Genomic DNA, 24875 nt, shown 5'->3' with positions numbered 1-24875 from the left:
TACTAAGTATTGTAATAGTAGTAGTTTATAAGATTCTATTACATTTTTGTGCTAAATATTGTGCAAAGAAAGAACGATTCAAAAAGAGTTACAATTCAATATACTGCAATATATTGTGACACTGACAGCAAAGAGATATATTGCAACTGTTTTAAATAAGTTTTAGGAAAACTGTCATATTACAAAAATACTATAATTTTTGTTAATATGAGCACAGAGTGTTTTAGCGGTCATGGTTTGAACTCAACACTAAAAAAGAACTTTCTGCCATTAATCTTTAAATGAAAACTAATAATAAAAATTAAATCCATACTGTGTTTTGAAAATCAGTACAATACTGCAAGACAAAATACTGTGATACTTCGATATGTCAATATTTTCTAAAATGTCACAATCTAATAATTTTACCATATTGCCCAGTCCTAACAATGTATGGAATTCATTTTGACCTTTTTTTGACCTATTTTACCACACTATTTAGTGTGGTTGTGTGCAGTTTGGGACACATCCCTGTTTTCAGTGGATGAGGCCCTCTTAGCAACAAGTTGGCACATGTTATGCAAACTGAGGTATTCCATGACATCAGCAAGTTGCTCCAAAAGCCAAATGATAGTCAAATGGATTACCAATAAAACTGTTCATAGGGTGGGAAGAAAGGCAAATCAAATCCTCAACCCCACCTGACAGCAAAAGTCCTTTAAAAAGTTACTTCAGGAGTTCTTCACAAAGAATATGGTGCATTCTTGCTATAAAACACAGTCAGTTTGCGCAGGATTGGCTAAAAAAATGAAAAAAATAGAAAAATAGAACTGTTTGGCTAGAATGAGCAAAGGTATGATGAAGCTATAACTCCTCTCCTACTGTTAAGCATGGGGGGGGGATCTATCTTGCCTTTGGCTTGTGTTGCAGCCAATGATGCGAGGAACATTTCTCTTGTGAATGAAAACTAAAAAGAAAATAGCCAAAATATTGTAACTACTTTCTTTCATAATCAGTGAACTTTTAACTATTTTTAATTAAAAATATTTTCATACTAAAAATCTAGTCCATCTGGTTCATGTCCATAATGTAATTATTGTAACAGGCCTAAACCAAACCTAAATGCCATTAAAAATCTGTAAATAAACCTCAAAAGAGCAGTGCACACAAGACAGCCCAATAATCTTACAGACACTGAAGCCTTTCACAAGAAGGACAGATGAAAATCCCCCAAACAAGAACTAAAGGACACTTAGCTTGCATATAAAATGTTTACAAGCTGAGATACTTGCCAAAGGGCGATTTACAAATTATTGATGCTAACACAGGGTGCGCACATTTTTACAGTTTACATTTGTATCTTTTAAAGAAACAGATCATCTTTAACTTTAAGCCTTTTAAAAATAAGGTGACAGATATTTTGGGGTACCCACATTTTTGCATGACAACCTATACACGCAGACACGCACGCAGAGCTTGTCACCTCCAGCACTTGCGTCACTAGATTAATTGTGCCCAGGATTAATCACGGGAGAGCATTAATTACACTGGGAATGTGGTGGGAACACAGCTAAGCCAAGCACTTTATAAACCCATTTCATTATCATCAAACTACACTCAGACACACACACACACGCTCTGTAATCCCAGCAGCACCTCTGGGCAACACAACCGCCTCAGAAGGAAGAGTCGGTCTGTCGTATCTCACCATAATATACACACACAGCTCATAATCCCGATAAATAAGAGCGAAGGCCAGACAGCCCTGGCAGAAAGACGACAAACGTATGATAAACAACTGAGCGCTGACAGAAACTTCACTCACCAAGATGAGAGAAGGTGTGTAGTTCATACAGACAACAGAAAAATAAATTACAGAGGATTCATATGAAATATTCTTATCTATATTTGCAGCTTCATTTGAAAATATCAGCTGCATGTTACAATACTTGTCATGATAAATACCGGTACATTATCAACTCATAGTACAGTAAATAGCCATGACCTCAATTTTTTTTGATGACCTTTATATCATCATTGTATTTCCCTTCACGTTTGTTTCCATATGAATAAACTTTACCAAAATTTTTGCCTGTCATGTGATAACCAATGAATCAATAATAGGGCTGCAACAATAAGTCAAGTTATAATCAACACTGTCGATATACAATTTTGTTCGCTCCAAATTTTATTGTTGGCTAATCATAAATTTGTAACAGAACCAAACTACACTAAATGCTGGGGATGGAACACAGTGGGTGATGGCTAATGGGGCTCTCTTAAAAAGTTTCCACAATTTGGTCTGTGTCTCCAAAAGTTCCCACGTTCAGCTGTTTCTTTCATTTTTGAGAGCTGGAGGGAATGACAGAAATAGTTATTAATTAATTATTAATAGAAAGAATAATCAACAGATTGAATAGATAGTCAATCACCAAAATAATCATAAGTTTCTGCCCTAATCAATAACGGCAATAATCAATAACGTACACACACAGTAAACTAAGGGTGGTAAAGAAAAAAGTATACATCTCTAAAAATATAATTACTGAAAGTTACCTGTCCTTTAAAAGGATGTAATTGCATTATTATAACATTATTTTTGCATTACTTATAAATGTAGAAGTGTAAATGGTCTTAATGATCTACTACAATTATTTCTGTGACAATACATCATCCTAAAAACAAATTACTCTGACAGGCCTACGTGGGGATTCAAGGTAAAAAGGTCAACAGAAATCTGTCCAAGACCACCTGGAAGCAGTCACTCAATCAATCCACCAATCAAATCAATCAACCTCTTGTAATACAAAGAGAGAGACCCATATTTACTATATAGCCAAGCAGTGATTACAAATTACTGGACTACCTTGTTAAATTCATAGTTTTATTGTGTATGAGGTAATTCTGTTAAATCTAACTTTGTGATCCATAATAATTTTAATAATAAATTCATATTTACACATTACCTATAATAATTACAAATAGTATTTTCTTTTTTAATCTCTTAATAATTTATATTAAGTAGTCCAATAATGATTATAAATCTTCAGAGCTTAATCGACTGATGAAATAATGTAGCAAAAACGAAAAAATGTATAAAATAAATTAAAAAAGGAAAAATAAATATAAACTATAAAAATAATCATATAAATGATACAATAATCATATAAAACAATTAAATATTAAATATGAAATAATTTGTGAGTAATAAAATAAAAAACAATAATGAAACACTATTTATACAGATGCTAATCATAATAATTACAATAAATAATAAAACTTTATCTACACCAATTTAAAAACTAAAAAATAAGAACTAACTAATTACCAAACAATAATTATCTACTCTCATATTTATTAATTCTGAGGTTATCTGATGTTTAGTTTGGTTGATAGCAGCCATATTCTCACACATACAGAGAGAGACAGAAATGTGAGAGCGCTGATAGCGTGACCTCATGGAGGGGGAGGTCATGTATCTGCTGCCTTTCCGACTATGCAGCCTGCGTCAGCAAAGCTGTGTGTGTTCCTCTTGCTTGATGAGCGAGTGTGTGTGTGTGTTGTGAGATGAGGTGAAAAAGGGGAAGGGGCGTTATCTGCTGTTTTCCTATTATATTAGATAGAAAGAACAGAAACATGTATAAGAATGATGTACAAGCGCACACACACAGACATACATACATTTCTCAGTCACACACAGTTTCCCATCCAGCCCAGAGGTACACAGGTATTTTCCAGTCATTCAGCTGAGATATGAACCTTGGAAGAGTGTGCTGACTATTAATGTACAGAACTGTCACACAGCAGCAGCCTTACACACACACACGCACACACACACACACACACAGAGGACACACACACAGGGCATAGAGAGAGAGAGAAAATAAATCAGTGGTTTTTAAGCCCACAACCAAATCCTGTTTGTTGGGATATATTGTATTAATACGTTACACATATGTGTAATTTATTAAATGTTTTGCTTTGTGTTAAACAGCTACAAGCGTGTTAGTGAGGTCCTTGCAGGATGCTGGATGACCACCATTCCACTTTATTTACAATCCTTCTAAAACTCATCTAATAAGAATTGGATGGAGCACCATCATTTTAGAGAACACTGGGGGGCTTTCTATTCTGTTGGCAATATTTCACAACAGAGACAAAACAAGCTGTGTGTGTCATGATTACTTAGATCACAGGGTGCTGGTTTCCTAGTAGTTCCCAAAATTCAGAGGAGTTTTGCAGGCAGAAGAGCTTTCTCTTATAAAGCTCCAGGACTCTGGAATAACCTTTCCAAAAATGTTTGGGACTCAGACATAGTCTTACTTATAAAAAATCTAAACAAAAAAACGTACTAGTTAAGTTTTGCTTTGGGTAATTAATGTTTCCCCTTAGATAAGGGCTGCAGACTGCCCACTGCATGTGATTATTGAGGTTTGAGGACGGTGGAATGGGTGAATGCCTGTGTTTCCGGGTGCCTCCATGTCTATGTTACCTTCTGGCTCTTACCTTTCTCTCTTTAGTTAGGCTGTTATATTCAGATCTGACCACACTCTGATTATGCTGCATATTGTCTGTTCTCCATGAATCCAATCGAAAATGATTCCATATTTCTGCTTTCCTCCGAGTTATTAACTGCCCACCTGTTCAGCCTCATACCCTCAGGTTCTCTTGTCAGACTGATTGAAGTCTCTGGAAGTCAGGCTTTCCCATCACCCACCACAGATCAGCTGCCCACGCCCCCAAGAATGCTCTAACTCACTTTTTAACATTCATTTTTCAGTTGTCTGACCAGAGATGGATGTTTTCCCCTTATATATTAGCCTTGACAGTGCATGTGATAGTACATGTGTAAGTATAAGTTGCACATAAGCCTTGGTTCTTCCCAACAATATTAGTTTTAAAAGCCCTGTATAAATACATTTTATTGGATTTGACTTGTGTCAGCAAAAGATGCAACTTAAGATAGCTAAATGCATTTTTTAGGACGGGTGGAGAAAAAAAAAACATTTTACTGATATTTTGATTTTTAAAGCTTAAATAAATAATGAATCTCTCCGTCTGCAGACTGGATTAAATCTGCGGATAATCTGCTTTTAAAAAGCTGGAATGTGCAAGACGCTTAGAACAATTCCACAAAATACACACAATCTGATTGTTGTCAGTGATGATGTAGACCACAGCAGGTTCAACTGATTAAGATCTTACGGTTCACCCAAACAATTAGTATTGTGATATTGCATCCAAACTCGCTGCACTGCATATCCTTTAATACTTGTCTTTCCTTGTACTTTATTGACCAGACTCTATGTCCTCTGTACTCATTCTGTTCTAAAGGAGCATCAGTCGGCTTGATCTCCTTCTTCTGACACAGCAGAATCTGTGAAATATGTAGCTATACAACATAATAAATAGTTTTATTTTAGCAATGGCAACAGCATGTGTATATAAAAAAATCAGAGTTTGAAAAACAAGTTGTAGCCTGAACCTTCTCTGTGTTTACTGATCTCCTGTCAGTCTGTATAAGGGTGTACTCACACTAGGCCATTTTGGTTGAATCGTGCCGGAGCACGGTTCGGCCCCCTCCTCACTCCCCCGCAGGCCTGCACTCACACTGCGCTAAACGATCCGTGCCCGAGCACGCTTTCGTCAACAGGTGACTTTTGTTTTGAAGAACAGTATGCGCGCGCAAAACAATGGAGTTCAGGATTGTACTGTTGTTTTTGTTTCTCTGGAGTCGTTTTGGGCGTGCAAATACGCAACTGAACCAGAGATTCATTGATTGTGCAACACAACGATTTACTGCTAATCGTGCTGCACGTGTAAGAAGGTTTTTACACAAGCAGCAGACGTCCAGGGAGAAATTTGCAGCTTTACTCGCGGACTACAATTCACGTTTATCAGTAAGGTAAGAGACGTACTTGCTATATACATAAATAGTGACCAAAGGAGCGAAACATAAAACTCAAGTAATAATAAAATGTGTTTGTTGTTTAGGACTTGTAGATAGTAATTTATTATGGGTAACACTAACCATTATGGTGCTCTTTAGAACCCTTTTCAAAAATATTATATGCAGAATTGTGTATAAAACGTCCTCCGTTTACAGTAGCGTCGCATCACTGACGTCATCTTGATCCGTGCCCGGGCACGGTTTGCGCTCACACTGCATCTGTACCGTGCCCGGGTCCAAGTGAACCGTGCTCGGGCCCACCTCTCCAAGCGGGCCCGGGCACGGTTCAGCGTACCGTGCCCAGGCACGGTTCGGAGCGATCACACTAGCCAAACGAACCGTGCTTTGGGAGGTAACCGTGCCCGGGCACGGTTCGGATTGCCTAGTGTGAGTACACCCTTAGACTCATTTCAACACCTTGTTTCTTCAGCCTATCTCTGTCAGTTCGGCTAAACACACATGAGGAAGGTCGGTCAGTTCCACGCATCACAGCAGGCAAAAAAAAAAAAAAAAACACGGTGCGGCCAAAAAAAACCTACAATAAGAAATGTGCAGAATGAACAACAAAATTATTACACATAAACAGGGTAAAGCAGAATAAACTGTTTTCTTCCTGAACGGATATGTAAATGCTGTAAATCTGAATATCCACTGTTTAAGTGAATAATGCACATAAATTAAATAAATCTTGATAACTTAGAGAGCAATTTAAAAGTAAATTGATTTGGATGGATTCGGATGAACCTCCTGTAGAAAAATGCTGTCTAGCAGACTAAGGAGGTGCGACTATGATCTGAAGATCGCAAGTTCAAGTCCTGGGTCATGCTGCTTGCCATCAGCAGCCAGAGTCTGAGAGAGCAGGAATGGCCTTCCTTTCTCTGGGTGGGTAAATGGTGCATCCCACATCACTCCCAAAATTATTTCAGACAGCACATGCGTCTGTTAGATAATGTATCAAAGCACAGAAGCAACCTGATAATGGTGCATCAGCATGTAGCAGAAGATGCACTTCCAAATTAGGAGTTAAAAAGTCTAAAGTTAGAAATACATTTTAAAAAGAAGCTAAACAAAGCTAAAATAAGCTAAAAGTCATGATGGACATTACATATAAGGGTAAGATGCAAACATCATATTAAATGCTCAGTTTGATGTCAGCTAAGGCCAAACAACCACTCTGATACCAAGAGGAGTTTGCAGAATATGTGGGAACCTTTACTAGAGGATCATTCTTTCGGAAGCAGAGACTTGAGGAGCATATTTTGTGACATTGGCAGAGAATGAAAGGCACATCCTACAGGGAAACAGAAATCGCTCTAGTGTTGTTGTGATAACCACTAGAGGTTGTGTTCCTTGAGTCATGATTAATGCCCCTTTTAAGCAAACAATAACAGGATTCCAGCTGTTGCTGTACGCATTTTAAAGACATATACTTGCATTTTGGACAAATCAAAATCAAAATGAGTCTTAGTATACTTATACTTATTCTTTTATACTTTAATCTTAACTAACATTATGGATAACCAGGCCTACGTTGCTGCTGATCTGCTCCTCCTGAAAATTGCAAAAAGTCTCCTTTCAAAATAACCTTGCAGTGTGTAGTGTCCGTGATTCACACATAACCTTATATTTTAGGTAAAGTGACAGCCTGGTAGTTTTTGAGAATGTGTAATTTCACTGAGCATGCTAATAAGTCATTTTAAAACGTGCATTGTGGTGCAGTCTCTTTTCAGAGCGGATGAATCTGCTGATTCTCCTGCACTCTCTTTTAGCTTGCCAGCTCTCTCCAGTTCAAATTCTGCATTTCTTTGGTTTAACACTGCATAAATATGCAGATGAAGACTGAGTTTGTGTTTCTGATACCTCCCGTAATTCTGCATTTCTTTGGTTTAACCATGCATGCATGCGCAAATGAAGTTTGTGTCTCTGATATCTCCATGTTCGCAGTAGCTCTTGTATCAGAACGATTAGCAGCAACACAGTTGCTCAGCTAGCCAGAAAAAGATGTTATTTCCAGAAAAAGGTCCCAGAATTTAAGACACTCTGTTTTAGAATAAATATACAGTATTTGGCCTTTACAAGTTTCTTCACCAAAAAAACCAGTTTTAGATTTGAGACATGGCACTCTGGCATGGTCTTAATATAAAAAATCTAATTCTAATATACTTTAATTTTACAATATATACTGCAGGAAAGATATTCATTTTTATATGTTTTTTTTTATATATATTGTGCAGCCCTGGCGGGGGCTGTCATGTTTTTAATGTAGGTTAGGATGAATGGAAATAAAAAAAATAAGTGTGGGCCAGGCACTGCTCAAAAAAAATATTTTTAAACAACTAAATTCAATTGCATCACTGTTTATGAGGGCTATGAACTTTTCACACACAGCTAAACTCTAACACAGAGAAACACATTCCGAGAAAAAGACTGACAAACATCTGCCTGACAAATTTGTGTTTGTGTGCTCTGCAGTCAAATCAGACCATAAACAAAGGCTATGAATGGTATGACGCCAGAAAGCATGCAAATATCCTCCGCGCAAACAGGAAAAGCTCATGACAGACCGCAAGTTAAAACCAGCAGAAAATTTGAGTTTGTCTAAAACAGGAGAGAGGGAAACTGGGGATACTGATGGATGAAGATCAGAGAACAGGGGTGAGGGAGAGAGAGAGAGAGACAGAGAGAGAGAGAGGGAGGGAAATAGAGAATCTGCTGCTGTTAGGCCAGCGCCAAGGGAAATGCTGAGGATCTCTGGATATGATCACTTGTCAACATTACAAGCACACAAAAACCTATGTAACCCCTGACTACAGGACTGTTATATACCCTTACTAAACATCTGCACACCTCCAGTGTCCAAGGTCGATATAGGGTTCTATATTGGCAAGAACAAGACCATTCATTATGCATCACCATACAGGGGTTACAATTCAATATATTGCGATACTGTAAACAAGGGAATGTGTTTTTTTAATGTGATTTTTTTAGATCACATTTTACAAACAACCATTGTATGAAAAATACTAAATACTATATTCATAAAATCTGAGTAAAAGTTAAGTTAGAACAGTAAATTCTTAAGATAAAAACAGGGTATATCACTGCTATGTAGTGAAATGAACCCAAAAAAATACCCTTGCCCATCACAAGCTTGTAACTAATTATGATTTCTGTAGTCAAATAATCTGGTGATTATTTCTTGGAATTGTCAATGATTATTTCTGCAATGCACTTCATCGCTTTAAAATGATAGGAACAGACGAATGTGGCAATTAAGAAGTACTAATTTACTGATGGAAAGTGCTGATATTGTGCCAACACTTTCGGAGAAACAGTTTGGTGCTGCTACAAATCAATTTTATCAACTAATCGGTGTAGCCCTAGTCTGACACCAAACTTCAAAGGTAAAAGTCACTATTGTGTTATTTTGAAAATCAATATATCTGGCACGGACACTATGTTCTGGAGAACGCTGGTTTGAATCCGGGTCATGCAGCTTGTAGGTAGAGAGGGCTATTTCCCCTCACTACTGCTAGGTAGATGTCAATTTGCACAAGGCGGAAGAGAGTCGCTGTGTTTTCCTCCGAGTGCAACTCAGCAATCAAAATGAGGCGGTGGCCGACTTTACATGAGCTAGTCTTCACCCTCTTCATGTTGTGGCATCACCAGTGATGTTGGATATACAGCAGCTGAATGGGTGAGACAATTGGCCTAGCTAAAATAGAAGACAATGGACAAAAATATAAATGCATTGAATAAAAAGAAAATTGATATAGTGTTGCAAATCAAAATATCACAATACTATAATGCACTGATATTTTCTTATACACCTAGAGCTATTGATAGAAATTGGATTCCATTCCACATAAGGAGTGTAAGAAAGTAATGATATTGAATTGTGATATTTTGTGTTGCAATCCTGTAATGGTTTATTAATTTACAGATAAAGATTAAAGACTGGTGGCAGACAGTTTTTTATTTTATTGTTTCTTGTTCCAGGTCATGTGGAATTTTATTGCAGTAGTATATTCTTAAAATTAATGAAAAAATATCAAGGTTTAATCATATCGCCAAGAATATTGTTATTGCAAAAAGTTCCCAAAAATATTCTGATATTAATTAAGGGCCGTATTGCCCACCCCTACTTTACAATTCATCCTAAACCCCTATTTCTCCTGGCTGGATACAAACAATTCTAACTCTGGCAGTCTGCAATAAAATCTGGTTAGGCCAGTCCATCAATTACTATCACACTGATAAGTAACTGCCTGAAAACCGTGGGAGAAAACGTTCTCCTCCAACAGAAGCCATACCTTCAACACAAGTGTCAGTCCTGAAACAAGTTTAACTCTGTGCAGATTAGAACCTTTTCTCCTTAGCAACAAATCTTTCACGTCAATGATGTGCTATGCTGATAAATGGCTTTTTCCAGGGCTGCTTCCCACTGTGGGCAAATATTTCTACTAGCATAACTCTTCTCTGCTTCTGCTTTCCAAAATACTAGAATTAACCTTCAGACGTCACACACTTATGTCTACTTTCAGCACACTACACTGCCAACAGAACTCTTCACACTAAAGAGTAAATATTAAGTAATTTGAGATTCAGCCAAAGAGCCCAATGAGAGCAGTGCAATATGTAGGTAATGCAGCAGAATATGCTCCATTAATGAAGTGTGCTAATCCAGGCAGACAGGCATGTCCAAATAGGTCCTGCAGAGCCTCAGGTGAATTTATAGAGTGGGCCATTCCGAGATAACTGGACCATTACGCTGATGAAACTAGGATGCAGGTTCAGGAAGTGTGTGTATGTGCAGGAGAGAACGCCCTACTGTACACACTATACACACATTTTTACCACAGCAATAATACTTTAAAGCTTTAAACCTTCAAATCCATGCATTATAAGCTCCTCACACTAAAGTAATTAAATCAAGCCAAATGCCTTAATGTTAAGAGTTTTGAGACAGAATATTGTTGATATTAGTTCTTTAAAAACCCTGATTATTTTTGTATAATACAGATCTGGAAAAAATAAGACATCACTTAAAAATGAGGAGTTTCTTTGATTTTACCAAATTGAAAACCTATGGAATATAATCAAGAGGACAATGAATGATCAAAAGCCATCAAATCAAATTGAACTGCTTGATTTTTTTGCATAAATGTATCCAAAAGCAGTGTGTAAGACTGTTGGAGGAGAACATGCCAAGATGCATGAAAACTGTGATTTAAAAAACAGGGTTATTTCACCAAATATTGATTTTTGAACTCTTAAAAACTTCATGATTATAAACGTGTTTTCTTTACATTATTTGAGGTCTAAAAGCTCTGTATCTTTTTTGTTATTTTAGCCATTTCTCATTTTCTGCATATAAATGCTCTAAATTACAATTTTTATTTGGAATTTGGGAGAAATGTTGTCCTTTGTTTATAGAATAAAACAACATTGTTCATTTAACTTAAACATATAGCTATAAAGAGCAAAACCAGAGAAACTGATTCAGAAACTGAAGTGGTCTCTTCATTTTTCCAGAGCGGTATATGCACATTTAATAATAATATATAAAGCAACAAAAATAATCCAAATTTACCAGGAATTAATAACCTGCATTACATTAACCCACATTACTCTTAAAATTCATTATTTTTCTTGTCTCCAATATTTTTATGAATATAAAAGGACTGTATACAGGAATTTTGCTCTGCAAATTCATCACATTCTTGTCACTGTTATGGTAGCAGATCAATACAGATACAGAAGTGAAGAAAACAACAGAAGTAAAAAAAATACTTTCACCTAATCTAAGTATCTTGTGTGGGGAAAAAAAAGCAATTGCTCAATGACTCGTTACCTCAGAAACAATGAGTGCAACCAAAGGCTTCCTGTAGATATCGATCACTGTGTCATGGGGGACTTTCAGTTCAATCTTGAGAAGAGTTATCACTCATTGCTATTAGTTAATTTCACCGAACATTCAGAAAATACAACAATGATTACTCACTATGTATCCACCCATTTATATTACTGCCTGATGTTAGCTTATTTATTACACTGTAGCATAATCACAAACACACTTTTTAACATGCATTTCTGGAAAAGCAGAGATAATGCCAGCTAAGGCTTCACAATAAATCGTTTCAGCATTGTCACTGCAATGTGCGCATGTTAAACAGTCCCATCACAGAGCATGCATTGTCAAACTGAATAAAACACATCATGCTCCAACAATTTTTCAGCTTGATACAAAAGAAACACTTCTGTATTTTCAAAAATGTTCTCAAGAGGCTGATGAAATCTGCCCAATTTCCTTTTTTTTTTTTTACTTTCGATTTTAATCTTGCATATACAGTGCATTTTTCTTATGACATGTAGGATGATTCGACTTTTAGTGAGTACTAGTGAGTTTAGGTAAAAATATTGCAAGAAATGTCCTTATTAATAGTTTATGCAGCATAAGAATAATATTACGCAATTTTACACAAATTTGTCTAAGGTTATGCATGATTATGCAGTTCATGCAAACCATTGTCCTGCCCGTTTCACCAAAGAAATATAGAGCAGTTAGAAGCATCCACATGATTTTGAATAAACTATTTATTGCACTTTGATTATCACCATAGGCAAATTAATAAATTATTGACATGTGGATGTAGAGGAGCTGCCCATCAGCAAAAGGTCATCATGGCCAATGCCAAATGCTGGCTACAGGCATTCTCTGGAGTAATGGAGCTCCATCCAAAACCTTTAGAATGAGCTGCTGGAGTGGCATTTGTAATCTGTGATGATTGTGAACTAATCAAACACCAACATTAGTACATGCTCTTGTGGCTGTGAGGAGTGCAATCACATCCTCACAATCCTCAGAAAATGTTTGAACATCTAGTCTAAGGTTGCCTTCTCAGATGCTTTGAGATACTGGGTTACTGTGGCTGAGGTAACAGTACAAACAGCAGGTGTCTACTATTGAACTACATGCTCAATAGTTCATCATCACACAGCCCACCCCTGTGGTGAAGCCATGTAAATTATGTTATTTGCAACACCCCTGGATTAGTACAACTTCCTGCTAAGGCGATTGTAGGCGGATAATCTTGGGAAATTCATTACTAAAAATCCCTGGGAAAAATGAGAGCGAGCACAGGCTTCATCCATAACACTCGCATTGCATATTCTTTCACAAACACTGCCCACACAAGGTCATAAAACTGCCTGGCACACTTGGAGGAGAAAGTTAGCTGCTCAGATCTGTCTCCATGACCTAACAGATGCCCTTAATTAGCTAGATTTACTCCACATTGGAGGAGGAACTGTGCCATCCTTCCCACCCAGCGAGAGCATGGCCAACTATAATTCAGTCATTGATGGCAGTGGCATCGCTGGGAATTACACTTTAGCCCCAGCAACAGACACCAACTTCACAGATACAGTAGAAAACAGTGCCTGAGCTGGCTGAGCTAATTACATAATAAAACTGCTAGGACTAGACAATATGGTCACAGGATATTTCTTTCTTAATCTTACAAAAAGTGCCCACTACGGTTGAGCGGTATTCACTTTTTTGACAAACATCACTATAGTATATGGAATTAATTAATTAATTAATTAATTTTTTAAAACTGTTATATTTGTACTAAATAAAACTTTTATTTAAACATTTATTTTGTCATGTTGTACATTTTTTAATTAGCTTTTTCATACTGTCAAAAATAATTGCTTTAAAAAAAATACCCTGAAACATTTTCTATCGCAGTATATATTAATATTGAATAATTGTCCAGTTCTAATACTCTGTACAATGTAGTGGACTAAAAGAATCAAGAATAATGTTACAAATTATAAAGAATGATAACCTGTTTTTTTTATCTCGGTACAGTAAATTAACAAGAGTTTGAAACATGGAAGAGACAAACCATGAACCGCAAACACTTTTGTCTCTTTATGAAAAGAAGTTTCACCACAACCAAAACAGGGCTGTAAAGCGAGCCAATTTCAGCCCCAAGAGAGTCTTGGCTTGGCTAGCTATGCCCACAAATTTCACACACACTCACACACGCCACTTGACACCTTAAGCTGTGACGCAGTGAAACACAACAACCACTTTGGGAGATAAAGGTGTTTTTCATTCTTTTACAAGCACCACACCACCACCAGACTGTGCTGGTTAACCCTCTGTAGTCGACGAATGCACCAGTGCATCTAAATCAATGCTTCCTTATGTTTCTCTTAACATACAGTTGTGAAACTACTCATTTGCTTCTTTTCTCATCTAACTGTTAGACTCATGTTTCCGTCATCTATACCTTTCTCATCTGTTATTGGTAAATTTGTGCATCTGTCTATGTTTTGTGTTGAGGAAATGAAGGCGCTGCCCATATGCCACTTGTTGAATATGCAGAAAATATCTGGTTGTTGGACTATTTTCAGTTCAGCAGTTACACTGTGTTTAAGTGTTAAAGAACTCCAGCAGCACTGCTGTCTCTGATCCACTCGTACCAGAACAACACACACCAAGACACACACACATACAGCACCATGTCAGTGTCACTGCAGGGCTGGGAATGACCCACCACTAAAATATAATACCTGTTCTGATCTGCTTTGGTCCAGCACAGTCCTGACAATTGAAAAACAGGTTACAAAATATGCAGAAAAAAAAACAGACTACAGATAACTATAACCATAACTATAGAACTACAAAGTGCTCCTATGTGCTTAGCAAGAGCTGATCATTATGGAACTGGTGTGGTCTGGTCGGGGTATAATAAATGTGTTGCGTGCATATTAGCCTAATATGTATGTATTGCTTTAAAAATATGATAGCTGACATAAACTAAACAAAAATGAGGGCAAAACTAAACACAAATTTGCGTTCATGTCACATCCTAATGTAAATGTTCATGCAAAACTGTGGACACAGTGAACAAGTGGCACCTTCTAACCCTCTCAAAGCCACAGCCTAATGACATTAACCAGAGGCAGGATGTGTCGTCTGACAGCAGCCTATAAAGTTCAGTACGATTCATTAGAGTGAACTTTACACCCGTCCTACACACTAAATTGTCCTGTGTCCGGGGGATCATATTGATTCTAGTGTTTGGATTACACGGGTACATAAAAGTGATGAAAGCGTATCTGAACCATCCCGGGAAATGCTGTTTACACAAGGAGCAAGAAACCATAAAATGATATGCCGACATGCGGGTGTTATGACTGTTGTGAAGGATTGACGGGTTAAATCAAATTGTACGTCACTGTGCTTTCGCCAAATTGGAAAGTGGAAAAGGGTAGTCAGAAGAATTCGCTGAAGCTTGTTTACTTTATCTAAAAAAATAATAGGGCCTAGAACACTTTGAAGTCTTTCTCTTTCAGGCGTTCCAAATGACCACTTCAACACATAAAAATGCAGAACAGCAGACGGGCGCAAAAATTACTTTGTCCCTGCACAGCATGTGGTACACTAGTGTAGCCTTTTATTGGTGGAAAGGGAGAGATGAGCGCTGCTTTGAAAACGAGAAACTGGTTGTGGTGGACAAGCCAGTTTCTATGGCTACAAGCAGTGAAGCCTCCATCAGAGGTCACGAGGGTCATCTACTTACAGAGAGACACAGAGAGGTTTGATTAAGCTGGAGAGCGACAACACAGACAAAAGCACAACCAAACATATCTTTACAAAGAGGACAAAACTGAGTCATGCGTCTTTCCGGACAGCACATGCACACTCCACCTAATGTAATAGCATAATAGCTATAGGTCAAGCACTTAACCTTTGATTACTTCTATAAATAAGCTGCTGTGGGGAGGGATCAAACAAAACATGTTTTTAGGACAAGTTAGGGGAAAATAAGGACGTTATTTAGGCTAATGCTTCGCCCCAAGTAACTATTAGGCCTAATTCTCAGGAAAACAGTCGCTATTACGCAATTACACTGCTAAAATTGAAATACATATCGCCTTCAATTAATCATTTCCACAAAATAGAGACATTGTCCTATCTTTTGCAGTCGTTATGGAATACCATTTACCCGCATGCCCGTCCACTAAACCCATGCTGTTTAAAATCATTTACATAAAACATGAACGTTAACATGGCAACCCAAAATGCATTGTGCGTAACTCAGTGGTCCACTGCACTTGGCATTCCCTGTGTGTCTTTCCTGCCACACTGAAAAGCATCAGAGTCTCAAAGCAAAGAACTGATTAACAAGAAACACTCTTCCATATCAGTAATAATGCTCTTAATGATATGATCATATGAGCAAATGACACTCTCTCTCTTGTGATCTATCTTGTCCTCTTTATTTCTCTCTTTCTCTCTCTCTCTCTCTCTTTGACTGAATAGCAGGAATTTGACAGCTGTTTAACACTTACTCTCTTACTCTCAATACCCATTTAATTACATATCATTACATTACATTACATGTAAATACATTTACATTCAATACGATCACAATTTACATTCTCTAGTCTATCTAAAGGTTCTGCACTTAAATTTGTCAATTCATGACAAAAAAATAAAACAAAAAGAGCAAAAACTGTATTTTCATTTATGCATTAAAATTATATTCTGATTCTAATGAAATTATTTTTTCATTTACTTACAACTTGTTACACATTTGAAATTGAAACAACTGAAAATAGATGCTTATCTAGAGCCTTTGACTGGAGAGCTTTGTATTGGTTCTGAGAACTGGTTATAGATCAGTTTCTAAGACTAAAAATCAGCCAATATCAATACATAGCCGTTCTGATTCTTCCATCTGTACTTTTAATAGTCCACTGCCTGCTGACCCAAGCCAAGTTTATTAACCCAAACTTGGTTTATCAATCCAAGCTAAGTAATTTAACTGCTGTGTAGCTTTAAAATCATTGTAAATAGGCACGAGGATGTTTCTTGTGATGCTATTCAATTCAAACTTGAAATAAACAAAAAGTAATCAAGCTTTTGTTTTTTTTCTATTGTGTCTTACTCTGCACCAAACCGTGGTGTATGACTACTGTGTATCATAACCCTTCTAGCAGTTTCCAATGAAAGTTTAGAATTACACTTTCAGTCAAGTTTACACATACAAAATAAAAACAAATGTGTGTTTCAAAATACTTAAAACAGTGCCACTGTACACCAATTATAAAGTCTGGCTTAATGTGTGCCCTGCCTTCATATGTTACACATATCAACATGTCAATGTTTGCACCAAGAGCACAGCTTACATGCACGCACACTAGAGGCATAACAATGTGTATTCTGAGGTACACCATACGTCCAAATGTTTGTGGACACAGATATGCAAATGCCTACACAGCTTATCTAGTCCCTACAGACTGAGTGAGTAAACCCCCCCAAAAATAAACAATAACTGGCACAAGCTGCGATAAAAGCCTGGGAAAAATGCAAAAGACTGTAACAATTTAGCCGCAGATGATGGCAATCTCTTTACCTAGCCAACCCCATATGACTACAGCAGAACATCAAAAAGACAGCAACACTTTCTGATAAGAGACGTTCACAACGAAAACCTTTATTTTCAAGCCAATCCTGAGAGCTGGTCAGATCATATTTCATTTTTTGCGAGTTGCTGCAACACTGAGCAATGCCCTTTGTCACAGGAACTTGCTGGCTGTTCCTCATTCCACCTGCAGACTTAACCTAGTACACTGTGTAGCAGCAGAGCTAGCAAACACTGCTAGCCTCACAGTGCAGCTCTGCATGGGAATCTGACACCACATTTAATCTGTGTTAAATGCGGTTGATTCCAAAAATTAAAGTACATTTCTTTAAAGATAGTGCATGTAACATTACAGAAGCAGTGCATGATGATGCATTACCAAGTTTGCCTAAAATGATTAATTCTGTCTCTGACTTCTCCCTGGATAGGTATCAGCAATTGGTCAATTGTGCTGAAAAATGATAAATGACAATCAACATTTATTAACTCCAAAAACATGAATCAGTTCATCTCTAGAAATGGTATGCTAAGGCACGCTATGCTACATGGCTCCAGTAAGCCATCAGGGTGCTGTTAAAACAGCCAATCCAAACAGAGAGCTCTTTTTCACAGCTTTTTTTTTACAAGCTCCCCATAAAATAAAAATCAGCTTGTTTCAGTCTAAGCACAGTATAATATGGTGGTATACTTGATTATAAAACCACATCTTGGCATTTGTATTCCAACCCAAGTCACATACATACTATATACATTAAAAAACAATCTATAATACTCAATAAATGCAACTCCATAGCACCTTTTATTTTCATTCATTCACTGGTGATAATTGCCACTTCAAAGAATTAAAGCACAGAGAGGGGCAAGAAAAATACAGAACTGTAGCTTCCCACCAACACAGCCCTCAACAATAACAACACTTCCTCCTCTCGACATGTTACCAGCAAGCAAGTGTGAACTGAACATGTCTGGAATTCTTAAGTAATTCTGAATTTGATTTGAGGTCAACAGCAGTGGATGGCTTTATGCAAATTGCATTGTGTTTTCATACATAGCAGGCCTATTTTTCTAAAGAAAAAGCTTATTGGAGGAGGACTGAAGGTGCGATAGTATGAGGACAAAGGAGAGCTGGTGAAAAGGCAGCTGAATTGGAGATGAGTTGAGGATTTTGCTGCGGTGAAAAGGAGTTAAGTGAGCAGATTAGAATGTTTGAGCAACGAGCTGACTAAATCTCCTGTAGCCTACAGTGATTCGACACTGCTAAGCGAGCCAGATGCACAGAACACTACACCCACACTCCAGTACACCCACACCTCATCTCTCTCTCGCTTTCCATCAAGACTGAGGCACTACAATATTAGCTAAAACAAGCTAATTGGATGCACTATGGGTGCATGTCTGAAAGACGCACTGAGGGGAAGTGATTTGGAATGTTTTTTAAAGATCAAGAATGGTAGGATGGATGGTGGGGAGTGAGAAAAAAAATTCCCCTAAACCCAAGCTAATTTGAATGCACAGACCAGCCAGCGACACCTCCACAATCCAACACAATCTCGCCTCTTTCACGGCCTTGCTCTGAATGTGTGTCAATCAATACAGACCAAGCAAGTTTGTTCTGCATTGGTTGTTTCGTCAGGGGCAGGGAACAGCTGCTCTCTCTCTCTCTCTCTCTCTATACACACCAACACACACATACAAAAGGCCACAGCCCTTTTTAATCAAATTACTATACAACAACAATGCCACCACATCCCACTGTGCAATGTTTATATCCTTTATATCAGACTCACAAGGTTTGCACTAAAGCTAACCTACAGAACACTGCTGTGTTGAAGTGCAGCTTCATGCTTTTCAAAAGGCACATCATGGGTCTACGTCTGCTGTGTGTGCACACCATGCGTATGCTGCATATCACACGTCAAAGCAACGTCACCTCATGAAAAAGGAAGGTTTACCTTGTTACTTACTGCGACACACACTTTAATTTTCCCAAAAACAGACCAACAAAGCAGACCTAAAAAGCACTTAAAAGAGCTGCTGGCCTTGGGCTGAAGAAGACTGGAGATGTAAGCAGAGATTAGAGCTAAGCTCAGGGACATCAACTTACTCATCAAACTACACACGTACACGTTCCCCCACAACTCCAGCGACACCACGGGGCGACTGCAGCACACTTAGGTAGGGGAGGGGGGTGCTTTAAAGGCAAAGCCACACGGCCAGTGCTGTGGCTTGGCTCTAAAAGCTGAGCTGGGTAACACAGGAAGTGCAGAAGCTCTTTACCCAAACTTGAGGAAGTGCTCAGTGCTGAGGTAGAGGCGGTAGTGTTGCTGCTGCTGTTGCTGAACTGGAATCTTTTAAATGACTGTGTGTGTTTTCTGATCGTTGGTCATTAGCTAGTGTCACAGTGGATTGGGCTTGTACACTACAGGCAGGATATGTCTGTGTGTGGAGAAAGGGTTGACATTCACTAAAGCTTGATATATAGTTTGAAGTGCTGCTGGTTGTAAACGGTCAGAGGCCACTTGCTGGAGGTGGTGTGAACCGTGTGAAAGAGAGACAGAAATGGGAGTAAATAAATTATGCACTCCCACTCTTCACCCAGGAGAGCTGCTGTGAAAAGCTACAAAAGGGGCGGGTGGATTGACCTAAAAATCAACTGTATTGATACCAAGGTTGGGATAGGATGGATAATTAAGTTTGAGTTCAGTAAACACGTTCATGCAAACACTGCTTCTTTCACACCTTGCATGCACACTTTGCTGACACTGTTCCTGTGTACTGAGCATTTTCTCCCTTTGTGGTTTTTCGTTTTCTTGACCATTTCTGTTTCTAGTGGCTTCTTTGGGGTTTGCCCTGCTGGTTTTCTATCTTGTTGGTTTTGACACTTGCTTGTTGCTGTATCCTTATTGTTCCCATGTATTTCCTAAACTATCGCCATATAGTTAGATTGCACTTTCTAGATTATAAACCATGTTTGCTGTTTTATTTCAGGGAGATTCTGCTTGTTTTTTTTTTACTGTTTCTGGGTTCTAAAATGCACCTGATTATAGGTCCTTTCAGATGAAAAAAAGAGCAGTGCAACTCTCACACCAACTCTACCCAGCTGGCCACCAACATCGAAACACGTTAATTTCAGGTTGAATGATGGTCATGATCTTACATAAGGATAACGTCTTATACTGTTACGTGCCTGCATCTTTACTCTATATTTCAGTATCGACTAATTTTGTACTAAATTTGTAAATGCAATGACCAACACACTCTCACTACACTTGAAGGGCATTTAAATCCGAGTTTTAAAGCTGTAGGGAAAACTAAGAACAGGGGCAGAGTACTCACATGGCAGAAATACCTGTTGACTAATCGACTAATCGGAAAAATAATCGATGCTTAGCTAGGTTGGTCAACTGCAGGAACAATCACTAGTTGCAGCTATAATAGCTACATGCTGCACCACTATTTAAAGAGAGGTGCTGTTTAGCTTGCTAGGGTGGTAGGGTTAGCTGTCTGTTAGAGAGCGGTTTCAGTGGGTGCAGGCTGTGAGAAATACAGCTATTAGGATCTAGTAGCTATTTAGTTGTGTTGTATGATAGGCTCGCAGCACTGTTGGTAAGTAACCCCAACCAGCCAAACGGACGTATACACACACCGACAGACACACACTCAGCTCCTCCAGACAGCTAACTAACAAGTTAGCTTAATTAACTAGCTTAATTAGCTGAACAAGCTAGGTTAAACAGTTCATGTGTTGATGTGTGGTACACTGCACACACTAGCTACACTACACTATACTACACTACACTACACTGACAGTGTGCTGCTGCTGCGGCGGCTGCTGCTCCTGATAACCCAGCGACGCCTTTGCCCGCCGTGGCTCCCCCTCCCCGCAGCTCCGCGCCCCGCTGTGGTTGTTGTTGTTGTGGATTTCCCAGTTTATAGAAGAGAGAAACACAGCTTCGTGACTTCAGACAGAGACGGAACTTAAACGGAACGCGGTCTTACCTGGTCCCCGCCTTGTCGCCCATCTCCAGAGGCCTTTTACTCGATTCTAGACTGCAGAAAAAGGGTCTCAGTAACCAAACAGCCCGCCTGCCACTTCCAGTACAGCGTCCCGACCAACCGACCCCCTCTTCAGTGAGTCCTTCTAGGCTCTGCCGTCCAGAATGATTTCCTCTCTCTCTCTCTCTCTCTCGCTCTCTCTCTCTCTTTCGCAGGGTAGTTTCCCGCAGCCCTGAGACGGAAACCTCTGTCAGTCCGTCTCCTCTGACAGCGCGCGCGCAGGCCCCGCCCCTCGACCGTTAACCGACAAGGCCGTTGGCCAATCAGCGCAGCGCGCAGCATTTGCATCACGCTGTCGTCACGCTCCTCGCCCTCCTCGCCGTTGGGATTACCAATTAGAAACGCCCGTAAAGACCAGGCTGCAGCGGCGGTTCAGCTGGATTCTCTCACACAACAAAAAAACTTCTTACTATCCACCTAAAGAACTCAACTCACCTAAATTAAGTTATTTATTTCTATTATAAACATTATAAAGCTTGATATAAGGTCTATAAAGCTGTCAAATAAACTTTAACAATAACCACATCAGTATAACTGTATAATAAAGTACTACAGCTGCTTCCCCATTGCAATATACAAATTAATCATTTACAAGTTTAAAAACCAATAAAACAGTAACTTGGACATTAGTACTAGAGCCACTGAGGCAACGTAACAGGTAATTGTTTACTAATTTAATGTTATTTAGAACACGTTTTAATCATGTTTGTTATACTGTTTAGGGATGGTTTATAAAATGAAAAGGTCAATATGAAATATAAATTATTACACATAGACTCCCAATGCAATGGAAAAAAATAGCTAATTGGATATATTTGCTATATAGATTTTATAGTAGAATACTAGAATCTTCTTTTCTGTGCACTACAGACAGAAACCAGATTTCTTACATTTTGTCCCATGCTTCAGCTCTCCTCTATGCAAAGTCGCATATATTATTTCTAAAACAAGGAGTCAGCATTGTTAAACCAAAGAAAAACAGAATTAAAACTAAATAGAGCTGTCGAGATTTAAAAAAATAGCAACTGAATCCTTGCAAAAATCACCAGATCCATTCACTGCACCAAAGAAACTGCACCAAATTGCATCTCTTGTTTTGTAAATGTATTTGTCACTTAGCTTTGGAACATATTTTGTACCTGGACTCTCTTTAAAAGGCATTTTGGAAGGAGATCCCTGCACATACTTGTTGTTATAAATAGTAGGATGGTCTTTTTCCTTCGCTGTGATAACAAATAATGATAACCAGGTTATAAAACTTCAAATCACTTTCCTGGGATTTTTTTATATACACAAATCCAATTTTTAGGGTATTTTGCATTAAACAGTGACTTTTTTATGATTCTTAATTGCATATGCAACAAGAAAGCTATAAAGACATATTTTCTGTAAAGAAAATAATAAAAAAACTGTATTACATTTTATTAATCATATCTTTGTGTTACTAATAAACCAGCTATATGTATTTTATATATGTATTTAAATTTTCTGTAATGTTTTTCAGTAAATAACTTATGTCTGACTGTTTATATTGTGGCGGCTCTGGGTTGTGTGTGTGGCTGCCTGTAGGCATGGTTCTGTTCTCCTGTGTGCAAGGATGACAGGGGTGGGGCATCTCCCTTAAGAGGGGTTATGCAGAGAGGGTGGGCACCACTCTGGATCTGCCATCTGGGAGACACACAGCTGGGTTGGTGGCCTTTGGGCTGTTTTAGCCCTGTGGGGATGGTTTTAGCTCTCCTAGTCTTGTTAAAGGCTGTAAGTGAGTGGCAAGCCGGTTCAATAAAGGAGCTATTGAGCATTCAGCATGAGTCTCACGGTTTTTCCTTCCTCTTCCACGCCACAATATGTTATATTTATTTTTTGTCTTTTAATTTAATTACTGTGTTTTTATCATTTTGTTTAAGGTGTATCCAAAATAATACATTTCATAAATAAACAAATAAATAAATTGACGCTTTAGCCCCTATATTAACGTTCACTGTGAGTCTAGGTGAAGTTTATTGTTTTTACACGTTTGGATACACTCTAAAAAACAGAGGTACGATATGAGTACTTTTTTGTACTCGAAGGTACATTCTTTATAATTGTACCCTCAAAGGTACAATATTGGTCTTTACGGGGTCAGATTTGTTCCCTCTGAAGTACAAAGTCATTTCTAACAGCAATTTTGTACAAATTTGTACCATTTAACCAGCCTAAGGGTACATTCAGTATTCTGCATCACTGTACTAATGAACAATATATATTTAAATTGCACATTTTTTATTTGAAAGCCAGACAATTTTGTATCATCAAGTTTTTGAGCCATATTTAGTTGATGATAATGTTTATAATCTTTATGATCTTTACTGCCACAAAAACCATGGGTACAAAAAAGATCTTTCACTGAAAGGTACTTTTTTGTGCCTCAATATAAGGTACAGCCCCAGCGACAAGCTTTGTACTCTTTTAAGTACAAATCTGTACTTATATTTCTTAGAGTGTAGAGTATAGCCAGGTTAATTAACTAGTTAAGTCCTTACTGCAGCTTTTCCAAACTCCGAAAACCACCGAAGATCAGCTGCTACACTGAAGCCTGGGAATGTTTTTACTTTTGGGAATACTGTCTATTTTCTAGCGTGCTGACAGTAACAAATGACTATTTATGAGAAACAGATGTTCAGCACTGCAGATAGGTTACTGTTATCAGAAAATGACTTGCTATAGGGCATTAAAACATTTGAAGAATGTTTTAGAATAAGTTGGCATATTCGTGTGTGTGTGTAAGAGACTTCACATGATACATAATTCAGTCTAATTCCTTGGATATGAATATGCAATATGTCTATAAACCTGTCTTGTGACTTCAGAGTTGAAAACAATGTCTTGCGCCATCTAGCGACTTGCTGTAGATAACACATTACCAGCCGGGGACGAAGTATACTTGTTACAGTACTGAAAGTAGTAAAAGTCCTACCTCCAGACCTCCCCCTGAATAAAACCAAAAAAATATTTTTTCTTTCCAATGCACTTAAGTATCAAGAGTAAAAGTACTATGATTTATTTGGGCTCATATTATTATTATTATTTTATAACAGTGCAGTCCAATCAACTCATTATTTTTTTTGCGTTTTATTCACATTTTAGCCAAAATGAATGATTGGTAATGTTAAAAGTCACCCAAAGTACAGATACCAGAACAGAAAACTATACTTAAACAGAGTAACAAATTGCTGTTACATACTGTCTACTAGAGGTGGGCGAAAGGGCCCTCAATATTTCAGGCATATTTGGCCGAATTGGTGTCATTTCTGTCCCCAGGAAATTACATGTATAATTGTGCACACAGAATAACTTTAAAATACATTTTATTACTAAGCAGAGTGTCTTGTACATTGACCTAATGGTAAAAGTAAAAGTAAGATATGAAAAAATAGCATTTGTTACCTGTCCCCACTCTATAA

At 38.0% G+C, this 24875-nt stretch overlaps 1 protein-coding gene across 1 annotated transcript in view; it reads right to left on the bottom strand.

Moving 5' to 3' along the window:
• Nucleotides 1-21649, bottom strand: part of arrb2b (arrestin, beta 2b) — a 73271-nt gene extending 51622 nt beyond the window's left edge. The window contains exon 1 of the mRNA XM_049482472.1: nt 21376-21649. Coding sequence (XP_049338429.1) covers nt 21376-21398 — 23 coding nt within the window. The 5' untranslated portion in view covers nt 21399-21649. The remainder of the gene's footprint in view (nt 1-21375) is intronic.
• Nucleotides 21650-24875: the final 3226 nt, after the last annotated feature.

The sequence above is a fragment of the Astyanax mexicanus genome, chromosome 8, assembly GCF_023375975.1.
Source record: "Astyanax mexicanus isolate ESR-SI-001 chromosome 8, AstMex3_surface, whole genome shotgun sequence".
NCBI lineage: Eukaryota > Metazoa > Chordata > Actinopteri > Characiformes > Acestrorhamphidae > Astyanax > Astyanax mexicanus.
Note: the sequence above shows the minus strand (reverse complement) of the source record. Positions and strands in the feature narration are given on the sequence as shown.